Below are 12,027 nucleotides of genomic sequence, written 5' to 3' on the forward strand. Positions count from 1 at the left end.
GGAGCAGCCTGGGCTGCTGGGAGGTGTCCCTGCCCATGCAGGGGGTGGGACTGGGTGATCTTTGAGGTCCCAACCCAAACCAGTCTGGGAACTGTGAACTTGTAACAACGACCTGGTGCCTGTTGGGTCTTTCTGCAGACAAACAGAGAAGGAGAAATGAAGGTGGTGGAGAAGTGGATGTTTAATGTCAAAGTGACCTTGAAAGCTGCCAAGATCTGCAGACAGGAGGGGGACAGGCTGGTGGTGGCAGGGAGCAGATTTATTCTGGGTCCTGCCTGGCTATAATTAGCAGTGAGGCTGGGGCTGGGCTGGCTGTGTGTCCAGGTCCTGCTCCCTGAGCTGGTGACATCGCACAGCACAGAACAAAAGGACTTCCAGGGTGTTCCACCCCCTGTCCCACCCCCGTGGTGGACACCACAGCCCTGTTTCTGTTGTAACAGAGGAGGATTTACCAGCTTTTGGGGGCAGTTTTCAGTTCTCTGCCATCTGATTCCTGCTTCCCCGCGGGGAGCAGCCCCACGCAGGGAGCCTGGGCTGGGGCTGCCACAGCCTGTCCCTTTGCCTGAGCATGAGCTGGAAGGTTTTCCCAGTGAATTAATTATTGTAGGAACGTTTTCCTGATGAGAATAGGAAAGAGAAACCAGTGTGAAATATTTATGCCCTGTGTGTACGTGCATTTGAGAGCAGGAAATGCTTTTGCCAGCCAAGTGTGAGTGGAAAAATCTTATTTTGTGAGTCTGAAGAGGGTTTTCTTTACAAACCTGTTTTATTGATCACTAAGATCCCTGGTCTGTGTGTTGTGACCCTCATGCTGATGGTGTTCCCTGCTTACCCACAGCCTGCAGCTCCATTTTTTCCCCCTCTTCAACAGCTTATTCAGAAAGGCTCAGTGCTGAATGGAAGCAGCAGTGGGATGTGTTTCCATTCGGGCTACTTTTCATCTGCTCAGTAACTCCTGCAGTGCCCCCACTTCCCAAGAAAAAGGTTTACTGCTGCAGCCATTTCATAGGAGCTGAAAAATCTAAATGTCTAAAACATTGAGATTGATGCTTGACTTGGATCCTGGGCTTTTAAATAGAGAAGTGGTTGCACTTGCTGCAGGCTTGTTTTATTTAGAACATGAGTGTGGGGAAACTGCTTCAGTGAAAATGTCTATTACAGTTTAGATTATCTCCATATATCTTGTGCAGAAAATTCATTGTTGCTTTTTGCAAATGTCTGTTCACCTAATCAGCACTTTGCAAGGCTGGTAAATCTTAGAGAGAGCAGAGTCTGATACAGTTACTGTTGTGTTTGATTTGTGGTTGTCTTAGCTCCAATCTGCATTTTCTCCCTCAGTGTAAAAGGAGCTTGGAGTGTAAGGATCATAGAATCACAGAAAGGTGAAGGTTGGAAGGGACCTTGAAGATCATCAGGTTCCAAGCCCCCTGCATGGGCAGGGACACCTCCCACCAGCCCAGGCTGCTCCAAGCCCCATCCAACCTGCCCTTGGACACCTCCAGGGAGGGGGCATCAACAACCTCCCTGAGCAACCAGTTCCAGTGCCTTCCTGCACTCATGGTGAAGAACTTCTTCCTAATATCTAACCACAATCTCCCCTCTCTCGGTTTAAAACCCCAGGAAATGGCTGAACAGCAGTTAGAGGCAGTGATGGTGTTTGCACAGACTGGCAGTCAACATGCTGCCCCATTGGGAAATGATAGAATTTGTTAGAAATGGCTCCTAAAATGTCAGAATCACAGGATCACAGAATGTTTTGTTGGAAGGGATCTCTGGAGATCATCCAGTGCAACCCCCCTGCCAGAGCAGGACCCAAACTAGGGCAGGTCACTCAGAAAGGCATCCAGACAGGGCTGGAAAGTCTCCAGAGAAGGAGACTCCACAGCCTCTCTGGGCAGCCTGTCCCAGGGCTCTGTCACCCTCCCAGGAAAGAAGTTCTTCCTCATGTTGAGGTAGAACTTCCTGGGCTCCAGCTGGAATCCATTGCCCCTCCTCCTATCACAGGGCACAAGTGACAAGAGCTTGTCCTGCCTTCTTCATGTCTGAACAGCCCCAGGTCTCTCAGCCTTTCCTCATCAGACAGATGTTCCAGTCCCTTCATCATCCTTGCAGCCTCCCTTGGACTCTTTCCAGTCAATCCCTGTCCCTCTTGAACTGAGGAACCCAGAACTGGACATAACACTCCAAGGGAGGTCTCACCATGGCCAAGCAGAGGGGCAGGAGAACCTCCCTCAACTTGCAGGAGGACACACTCCTCCTAATGCACCCCAAGATACCATTGACCTTCTTGGCCACCAGGGCACATTGTTGTCCCATGGAGAACTTGTTTCCTGCCAGGGCTCCAAGGTCCTTTCCACAGAGCTGCTCTCTAGCAGATCAGCTCCTAAACAGGCAGACAAGAAAAAGGATTTGCAGACTTTTGAAATTCAGGTTTTCTGACTGAACATTGATTGCAGTTGGGTTCTTATGCAGGATGTGACTGAACCAAAGCTTTTCTTCCCTGCAAGACAATGTAGAGTGGAATTCTGAGGGTGTGAGCGGTGGAGCTGCCAAACCTGCAGGGGTCAAGGTGATGATTGTCCTGTTGCATCAGTTCAGTGTTGGTCCAGTGAGCTCCTCACAATATTTTTTTTTCAGCATCTCACAAAAACATGCCTCTCACCTTCCTTTTCCTTTGGGTTTTCAGGATCATTATTCTTACACAGGGTGTCTTGAAGCTCTTCTTTCTATAATAACTTTCATTAGAATAAGCTCATAATTACTTCTAAATCATGTTGATCTCCCCGAGATCCTTTACAAGTTTACATTTGTAAATTGTACCTTGGCCTTCCAGGTACAAGATGATCTCAGAATTCACTTGGCCAAACCATGACCTCTCTTCTGACAAAGAGGCTGTGAAGAAGCTCATTGAGTGTCACGGGTTTCAACACGATGTTGCTTATGGCAAGACCAAGATCTTCATCCGCACGCCTCGAACCCTCTTCACCTTGGAGGACCTGCATGCCAAGATGCTTGTGAGGATTGTCCTTTTCCTGCAGAAGGTAAAGCTTAGTTGACTGCATGAATGACTGTTCATGGTTTTAATCTGAGAGAGGAGAGATTTAGGTATTGGGAAGAAATTCTTCACTCTAAGGGTGGTGAGGATGGATTGCCCAGGGAGGTTGTTGATGCCCCAGTCCTGGAGGTTTTCAAGGCCAGGTTGGAGGAGGTTTTCTGCAACCTGGTCTAGTGGAAGGTTCCCTGCTCATGGCAGGGGGGTTGGAACTAGATATCTTTAAGATCCCTTCCAACCTTAACAATTCCGTGATTCTGTGGTTTTATTCTGTCCACACTTTGCCTGTTTTGGGAGATGGAGGACTCTTGTCTCTTCCTTCCAGATAGCTGGTTTTGTTAGGGAAGAGGTTGTGCAGAAAAGCTGCAGGAAAGCTTCCTCAAGTAGCATCCAGCTGCTCCCAGCTCTGCCTGTGTCCCAGGGTGCTCCTGTAAACTGTTTTAGTCTGTTGGGAAGTAGGATACCTGGGAAGTTAGAGGAAATTCTATGGATGAACATGTAAGAGTGATGCTGGGACAGGCTTATGGAGAGAGGGAGTGGTTTGGGTTGGAAGGGACTTTCTACATGCATGAAAGTTGATTTGTGGATCTGTAGCTGCTGGAATGTGACAACTGGGATGGTAAAACTCTTTGGGGGTGCAGAGAAAGGAGTGTGAGGGGGAGATGGAGTGGGAAAAGAGTCAGGGAAAGCTTTTCCCTGCTAGGAAGGGGGGACAGGATCCCTAACTGAGCATCCTCCTGGAGTGTCCTTTCTGGTGCAGTGTGTGGTCTCCCTCATCATATTATTCTATTAATTATCATGGAGTTTTTCTGAGGACCTGTGTGACATCCTTGTTGTTTTCCCTTCTGGTGCTGCCAGTGCTTATTGGAGCACACAGTAGGCAGCTGCTGGTGCACATTGGGTCATGAAGCTTTGAGCAGCTGGGGGTGCAGGCAGAAGGGGTGATTTGCACACCAGTGGCAATTCCATGAGGGACCTGCCAGACCCTACAGGCCTGGGGGCTGAAGGTGCAAGGCTGGGAGGGGCACAGCACAGGAACAAGGGGAAATAACCTAAATAACCTAATGAAGTTCAACAAAGTCAAGTGCAGAGTCCTGCATCTGGGAAGGAACAACCCCAGGGACCAGTACAAGAGAGGGGATGACCTACTGGAGAGCAGCTCTGGAGAAAAAGACCTGGGAGTCCTGGTGGCAAACAGGCTGACCATGAGCCAGCAATGTGTCCTTGTGGCCAAGAAGGCCAATGCCATCCTGGGGGCATCAAGAAGAGCGTGGCCAGCAGGTCAGGGAGGTTCTCCTGCCCCTCTGCTCTGCCCTGGAGAACTGGGCCCAGTTCTGGGCTGCCCAGTTGCAGAAGGATAAGGAGCTGCTGGAGAGAGTCCAGCCCAGGGCACTGAGATGCTGAGGGGGCTGGAGCATCTGCCTGGGAGGAAAGGCTGGGAGAGCTGGGGCTGGTTACCTCTTGGTTGGTATTTCTTGTGCCAGATTGCATGGTTTATCATTAGTAAGAAATTTTATAAGTCTATTAATGTGATTATTTCCCTGGAAATGCAAAGCTCAAGCTCCCCAAACTCCTGCCTGTCTCTGGACTTTGGGGTTCAATGTTTTCTTTCCCTTTTGTGGCAGTGTTCTGCTTGCTCTGCTGCTGAGCCTCACAGCAGCTTTTTTGGAATGCTCATTGTTTTCCCTAGGTCTCTCCCCTGGAAGGGGCAGCAGACTTTGCCAAAAGTTTATTCTGACTTATTCCTTTGGGGTGAAATGGGGCTGATCTGTGGGGCCCCCTCACACATCTCTGTTAGGTGCTGGGATCATTGGCTGCTCTTAATCATGTGGTTGGTCTCCATGAATCATAGAATCATGGAATGGTTTGGGTTGGAAGGGACCTTAAAGATCATCCAGATCCAACCCCCTGCATGGGCAGGGACACCTCCCAGCAGCCCAGGCTGCTCCAAGCCCCATCCAACCTGCCCTTCAACACTGCCAGGGATGGGGCAGCCACAGCTTCCCTGGGCAACCTGGGCCAGCAGGCCCTCACAGCAAAGAGTTTCCTGCTCTTGTCTCACCTCAATCTCTCCCCTTCCAGTTTTCATCCATCCCCCTCATCCCATCCCTCCCTGCCCTTGTCCCATGTCCCTCCCCAGCTTTCCTGGAGCCCCTTCAGGCACTGGAAGATGCTCTGTTGTCTCCCCAGATTTTCTCCTCTCCAGGCTGAATTGCAGTGCCTCTTATCATTCCTTCTACAGGCAAGACCAAACCACTTCCTTTGCCACTTCTCACTTCACAGCTTCTCTGGGCAACCTGTTCCAGGGTCTCACCCCCCTCACAGCAAAGATTTTCTTCCTAATGTTTAAATCTCCCCTGAAGACTCTGAAGAGCACTGGGTGACCAGAGCTCCTTCTCTGCAGCTTAACCCTGCTGTGTGTTCCCTGAACCTCAGTTTGCACTCACTGAATATTCTTCAGCCAGACTCCAGTGAGCTTCCAAATTGCTGGAGAGGAGCCCTTTAGAGTCCTGGAACTGGCAACTAAGGACAAAAGACATTAATGAATCAAAATGCTAAACAGCTCATCAACAAAAGAGCAGGTGTTGCATTGATGTCTGTAGGTATATCATTAGATAATCAATTTTTCTGCCATTTTCTGTGTTTCTCTTGCTCTTCTGTTCCATCTCATCCTCTGCTCTGCTCCTGAGCTCGTGCACCAGCCTTGTGCTGCTGCCAGCAGATGGGGCAGTGCTGAAAAAGGAACCATCAACACAATGAAAAATCAAATCAGAGTAAGGGTCTGAAAAGGCCTTCTCTGTGAAGGCTCTGAAAACATCAAGGCAATTTTGTCTGCATCTTAATTTCTGTTTTCATTGTTCATTAAAAACCAGTATGAAAATGTAGTTCTTATTCCTTTTTCCTTCAGTCTTGCCTGGCAGCATCAGAGGCTGAGTGAGACAAACTGAGTCACCTTGAAAAGGGAAGAGACAGGTTAACTCGATTTATATCTATATTTTTAAATACCTGAGCCTTCTGTTGGGTTGGAGTCCCTCAAATGTGAACTTAGGAAAAGACAACTGGAGATGAAGTGTGTTGTTGTGACAAAACCTGAGGGAGAAGGGGCAGTGTAGCCTGAAGAGCAGCTGATCCCAGCCTGGGGGCCAGGAACGTTTTGCTTTGCACAGGAATCATTTGAAATGAGAGAAGAATCTGCTTTTAGCAGTTCTGTTGCTTTGTAGTTTTAAATGTACATCTTCATTTCTAATGATATGTATTATGGGGTGTGTTGCCCTCACATGAATCACAGGATTTAAAAAAAAAAGATCCAGTAATTACCTTAAAAGCTTCATCGTGTGAGTAACGACCCTTAAAATGATCCTGGTTCCTTTGTTTAATGACAATAAGAATTTGCTTTTTATGAGTTGGGTTAAATTGAATTAAAACTGACTTCCAGTTTAAATAGGAGATTTTGCTTTCTTTTATTCCATGTCTCCTGGATGTCTTCTCCTTTGGCTCTACCTTGAACCTCCTTTTTTCTTCTCTGCTAAAATGTTAGTGGGATTCCAGGCTGGAATTTTACTTCAGACCAAACCAAGTCAGGAAGCAGATGTGATGTGATTTAACCATGGCAATTTGCTGGCTCCAGGAGAGTTTAGCAAGTGAGAGCTGTTTGTGGGGTTGGGAAACCCACATGGTAGTGGAGACATCACTGTTGGAGTCACCTTGAATGGTCCTTTTAGAAGCACCAGCTGAAATCATCACTTCTTTTTATCATAGAATCATGAATGGTTTGGGTTGGAAGGGACCTTAAGGATCATCTAGATCCAACCCCCTACATGGGCAGGAACACCTCCCACCAGCCCAGGTTGCTCCAAGCCCCATCCAACCTGCCCTTCAACACTGCCAGGGATGGGGCAGCCACAGCTTCCCTGGGCAACCTGGGCCAGGCTCTCACCACCCTCACAGGGAAGAATTTCCTCCTCATGTCTCACCTCAATCTCCCCTCTCCAAGTGGTGCATTTCTGGATGTACTGGAGTTTCTTCACATCCCTCTGACCTTGCCACCTTCACTACCAGTTTCACAAATGCCAAGGGAGCAGCTTTAATCTGCTTTCTGTGTTTTATGATTTTAATCATCAACATTTAAAGCAAAAAAATCTTAAAAAGCTGCTGTAAAAACCCCGTTGCTTTTCCTGCCCTTGGAAATGTTCCCACATACTCATTAGCTTTGCAGAACAGGGCTTTGTTCAGGAAAAACAAACCAGCCTGGGCAGGCAGCACGTGCAGGGGGCAGGGATGCTCTGCCTTGTCACTATCATTTAGTGCATTATTGCAGGGTGGTTCTCTCAGAGCTCTCCAGCTGCACGTGGGAATCACATCTCCACTGCCTAGTGCAGAGGAAACAAAAATTGTCCTGGCCCTGCAGCCCAGCACCTGCTGGGACAAAACCCCTGGTGCCCAGGAGCCCCAGAGGTGGGTGCAGGGGCTGGAGGCAGCGCTGGCCCTGCTGCTGATCCCACCTCCTCCAGAACCATCCCCTTGGTCCTGGGCTTTGCAGAGGCTGCTCCTGGGAGAGCTGTGGCTGGCAGCTGCAGTCTCCATGGCAACCTTCCCCAAAAAACCTGGCAGGGAAAAGCAGAAAAAGAGAACAACCATGGCTGGTTTGTCAGAATTTCATGTTTCACCTTCCCTTTCCTCCCCCAGCCCCTCCAGTCCTTGGAGCAGGGGGTGCTGGGGGGTGTTACACACCAAGGGGGGTTTCCCCTCTGACAAAGGAGGTGTTTTCATCTCAGATTGTGGGTGGGCAGCTGTCATCTGATGAGGGCTTCAGTTCAGTGACCCAAATAAAAGGGGATGCGATGTCTGTGCCAGCCAGACTGGAGGCATTTACCATCTTGAGGGGACGTGTTTGACAGGTTTTGAATATAGGAGGAAATAGGTGTATAATTCCATGTGGATTTGTGCTGTGAACTGAGGCTTTGATCTGGAGAGGCTTTGGCAGGGAGAAGCTGGGAAAGGAGATGCTGTAGCTCCTTCCAAAGGAGCAGCACATGTGTGCTGGGAAGGATCAAGGGAAATGAGGAGTTGGTTGTAGCCCCTGTGTTGACAGGGCCACGTGCCCGTGTGGCCAAGCTGATCTCTCAGCAGACTGATCCAGCTGCTCCTCCTGTGCTGCTCCCTCCCTTGTGCATCATGAAATAACCTGTATTTTGATATCTTCAGCATGAAAAACTCTACCTTGAGTTTTCATGGGATGAGGGAATGTTTCTGCCTGTTTGTCAGGGCAGCAGCCTTGTTCTGGGGATTGCAAACTGCTCTGCTTCCTTTGTACATGAGCTTTGACAGTTCTGCATCTGTTTGAATGAAGTTGTCTCCTGTCTCTCAGCATCTTTCTTCCCTGACTCATGCCAGAGGCAGGAAATTCTGGAGAGTGCAACCAGGGTGGAGTGGTAGGAAGTCCTTTGTCAGGACAACAGGGCAGTGCTAAAGGGACCAAATCACAGGATCACAGAGTATCAGGATTGGAAGGGACCTCAGGAGATCACCTAGTCTAACCCTCTGCCAGAGGAGGGTCACCCAGAGCAGGTTGCACAGGATGGTGTCCAGGAGGATTTGGAATGTCTGCAGAGAAGGAGAATCCCCCACCTCCCTGGGCAGCCTGTCCCAGGGCTCTGCCACCCTCCCAGCAAAGAACTTTCTCCTCATCTTCAGCTTGACCCTCCTGGGCTCCAGTTGGTGCCCATTGCCCCTTGTCCTGTCCCTGGGCACCACTGGGAAGAGTCTGGCCCCATCCTCCTGCCACCCCCTGCAGATATTGATCAGCACTGAGCAGATCCCCCCTCAGCCTCCTCCTCTCCAGGCTCAACAGCCCCAGCTCTCCCAGCCTTTCCTCCCAGGCAGATGCTCCAGCCCCCTCAGCATCTCAGTGCCCTGGGCTGGACTCTCTCCAGCAGTTCCCTGGAGGGACCTGAAGGGGGGTGCAGCAGAGGGACATTTGCTGAGCAGCAGCAGGAGCTGCAGAGGGACCCCAGACCTGCTCCATCAGGGTCTGGATCCAGCCTGTCGTGTGTCTGTGATGAGCCCCACGTGTGTGACATCTTCTAACCCCTCTTCCTTTGAGAATGCTGATGTTTTTTATTGTTCACAGTCTTGTTAGTACAATCTGAGTAACCTCTGGGTGGGATCCTTCTCTTTTCTCCACCTGGTGCAATATTGTTTCTATGAAGCTGACTCACGTGAGAGGAGAAAATAGCAGTTAGTAAATGAAGCAGCTCTTCCCACTGGCTGCTCTGTAATGGGATTTGAGTAGGACATGAGGAGGGAATTCTTTGGTGTGAGGGTGGTGAGAGCCTGGCCCAGGTTGCCCAGGGAAGCTGTGGCTGCCCCATCCCTGGCAGTGTTGAAGGGCAGGTTGGATGGGGCTTGGAGCAGCCTGGGCTGGTGGGAGGTGTCCCTGCCCATGCAGGGGGTTGGAACCTGGTGATCTTTAAGGTCCCTTCCAACCCAAAACAGTCTGGGATTCTATGAAAACACAGATGATGGTTGCAGTGTGTGCAGGTGGGTGCTGTGGGGAGTACCAGCCACTCATCACAGCCCTGCTCAGCGAGGAGATGTCCCCTTTCAGAAGCAATCAGGGGTCACATAATTAAAGGTTGCTGCAGGTTGCAGCCTTGAGCAGCCCATGGGGCCTCAGAGGAGCCCGTGGCTTCTGCGCCTCACCCTGGGTTTCAATATTTCATAACCTCTCCTGCTTTGAGACCCTTTGAGCAGGGAGGTTCATGCCTGTGTGAATGTCTAGCAAGGTTTTGTTTTCTCCTTTGCAGTTGGGGTGCCTGGAGGGCAACTCGTGCTGGGGCAGCAGGAAATATTGACCATGAAACAGTTGAGGCGGGGGGAGCTGAGCAACCAGGAAAGAGGTTTGCAAGGTTTAGTTCTAGAACTGCTCCAAAATGTAAAACTAAGGTTTAATTTAGTCGAGCTCTGTTTGTTTTGCTGAATTCTGGGCCTTTGTTTGTTTGCTCAGATGTTTCTATCCCGTGCTGCATGAGGTTCCTTCTGCCTTCCCAGAGATGGCAGCATCTGGGTCAAATCTAGATGATCCCTTTTCTGTGCAGGGACTCCAGAAGAGGTGATCCCTGCACTCTGGGCCCACCCTGCTTTGCCCTCTGCTCTGCAGGGCCCTGGGTGTGTTTTCCTTTCTTTCTTCCTTTTTTCTTTTTTTTTTTTTTAAATCGGAAATTCTGCAATTGGAATAATTGAATCATTTACTGGTTTGGGTTGGAAGGGACCTTAAAGATCATCTAGATCCAACCCCACAATGATGGCTATCAGGTTTCTTTTTGTGAGCACTTCACTGCCAGTGTTCTTCAGTCTTCCTCATGTCCTTCCCTGTGTCCTGCACACATCTCCACCTTCTCATCCCCCTGAAACTCTGCCAGACCCTTCTGGTGTCCCCTACCTGTTTGGCTTGGCACACAGCCTCTTGTGGCTGTGCCTGGCTGGGAGCTTCACATGTGCTGGTTCTGGTTTGGAGATCAAAGGAGGCAGATGGTTCTTGAGCTCATTCTGAAGCATTTCCAGCAATGTCACTCCAATTGGAGCTTGTTCTACCCTCTGGTTGATTTTTCCTGCAAGATACGTGGACTCGCTTCTTGGAGTCTCCTGCTCCTGTGTCAGGTTGGGTTGAAGGTGGCTGGAGAATCAGAAGGTATCAGGGCAATCTCAGGAGGTCAGATGGGAACAGGGTTGTCTTCAGTCTCACTTTGATGAGTTAACAACAAGTGAAAAGTGGCAAAGGAAGTGGTTTGTTCTTGCCTGTAGAAGGAATGATAAGAGGCACATTCAGCCTGGAGAGGAGAAAGTCTGGGGAGACTTTAGAGCACCTTCCAGTGCCTGAAGGGGCTCCAGGAAAGCTGGGGAGGGGCTTGGGAAAAGGGCAGGGAGGGATGGGATGAGGGGGATGGATGAAAACTGGGAGAGGGAGATTGAGGTGAGACATGAGGAGGAAATTCTTTGGTGTGAGGGTGGTGAGAGCCTGGCCCAGGTTGCCCAGGGAAGCTGTGGCTGCCCCATCCCTGGCAGTGTTGAAGGGCAGGTTGGATGGGGCTTGGAGCAGCCTGGGCTGGTGGGAGGTGTCCCTGCCCATGCAGGGGGTTGGACCTAGATGATCTTTAAGGTTCTTTCCAACCCAAACCAGTTTGCATTTCTCTGAAGAGACGTGGGACTCTTTGATGCTCTCCTACGAGTGGTGTGTGTTTGTAGGGAACACTCCAGCATCCTCATGTGTCCTTTGGATGACCCCTTGCTCAGAAATACCCGATGCAGGGTGCACAAAGTGGCTGCTGAACACAGAGATGGTTGCTTTGACAACCTCCTTTTGTCTGTAGTCTGAAGGGTCCATGTTTCTGGAAGCTACTGTGAGACCATCAGGGAGTCAGCTTGCCTGGTTTCCAGCATTGCTGATTAATCACTTGATGTAGAAACAAGCCCTGTGCTTGAAAAGGAAAACACTGAGCAGAAAACCCCAAAACAATACAAAAAATATTTGTACCCTATTCCTTCAAAACATTTATTCTTCTCTTTGCTTTTCTCCTTACTTTTTGGAGGTGCTGCCACTGTGGCTGTTGGGTAGGTCCTTCCTAGGGGTGAGGTAATCCAGTTCATAGAAGCATTTGATAGAATGGTTTGGGTTGGAAAGGACCTTAAAGATCATCCAGTCCCACCCCCTGCATGGGCAGGGACACCTCCCACCAGCCCAGGCTGCTCCAAGCCCCATCCAACCTGCCCTTCAACACTGCCAGGGATGGGGCAGCCACAGCTTCCCTGGGCAACCTGGGCCAGGCTCTCACCACCCTCACACCAAAGAATTTCCTCCTCATGTCTCACCTCAATCTCCCTCTCCCAGTTTTCATCCATCCCCCTCATCCCATCCCTCCCTGCCCTTGTCCCAAGTCCCTCCCCAGCTTTCCTGGAGCCCCTTCAGGCACTGGAAG

At 50.0% G+C, this 12,027-nt stretch overlaps 1 protein-coding gene across 1 annotated transcript in view; it reads left to right on the plus strand.

Moving 5' to 3' along the window:
* Positions 1-12,027, plus strand: part of MYO1D (myosin ID) — a 161,503-nt gene that overhangs the window by 76,199 nt on the left and 73,277 nt on the right. Inside the window, exon 17 of the mRNA XM_009995698.1 lies at positions 2,834-3,041. Within this exon, the coding sequence (XP_009994000.1) occupies positions 2,834-3,041 (208 nt within the window). The remainder of the gene's footprint in view (positions 1-2,833; positions 3,042-12,027) is intronic.

This window comes from Chaetura pelagica, unplaced genomic scaffold (genome assembly GCF_000747805.2).
Source record: "Chaetura pelagica isolate M959 unplaced genomic scaffold, ChaPel_1.0 scaffold604, whole genome shotgun sequence".
Taxonomy (NCBI): domain Eukaryota; kingdom Metazoa; phylum Chordata; class Aves; order Apodiformes; family Apodidae; genus Chaetura; species Chaetura pelagica.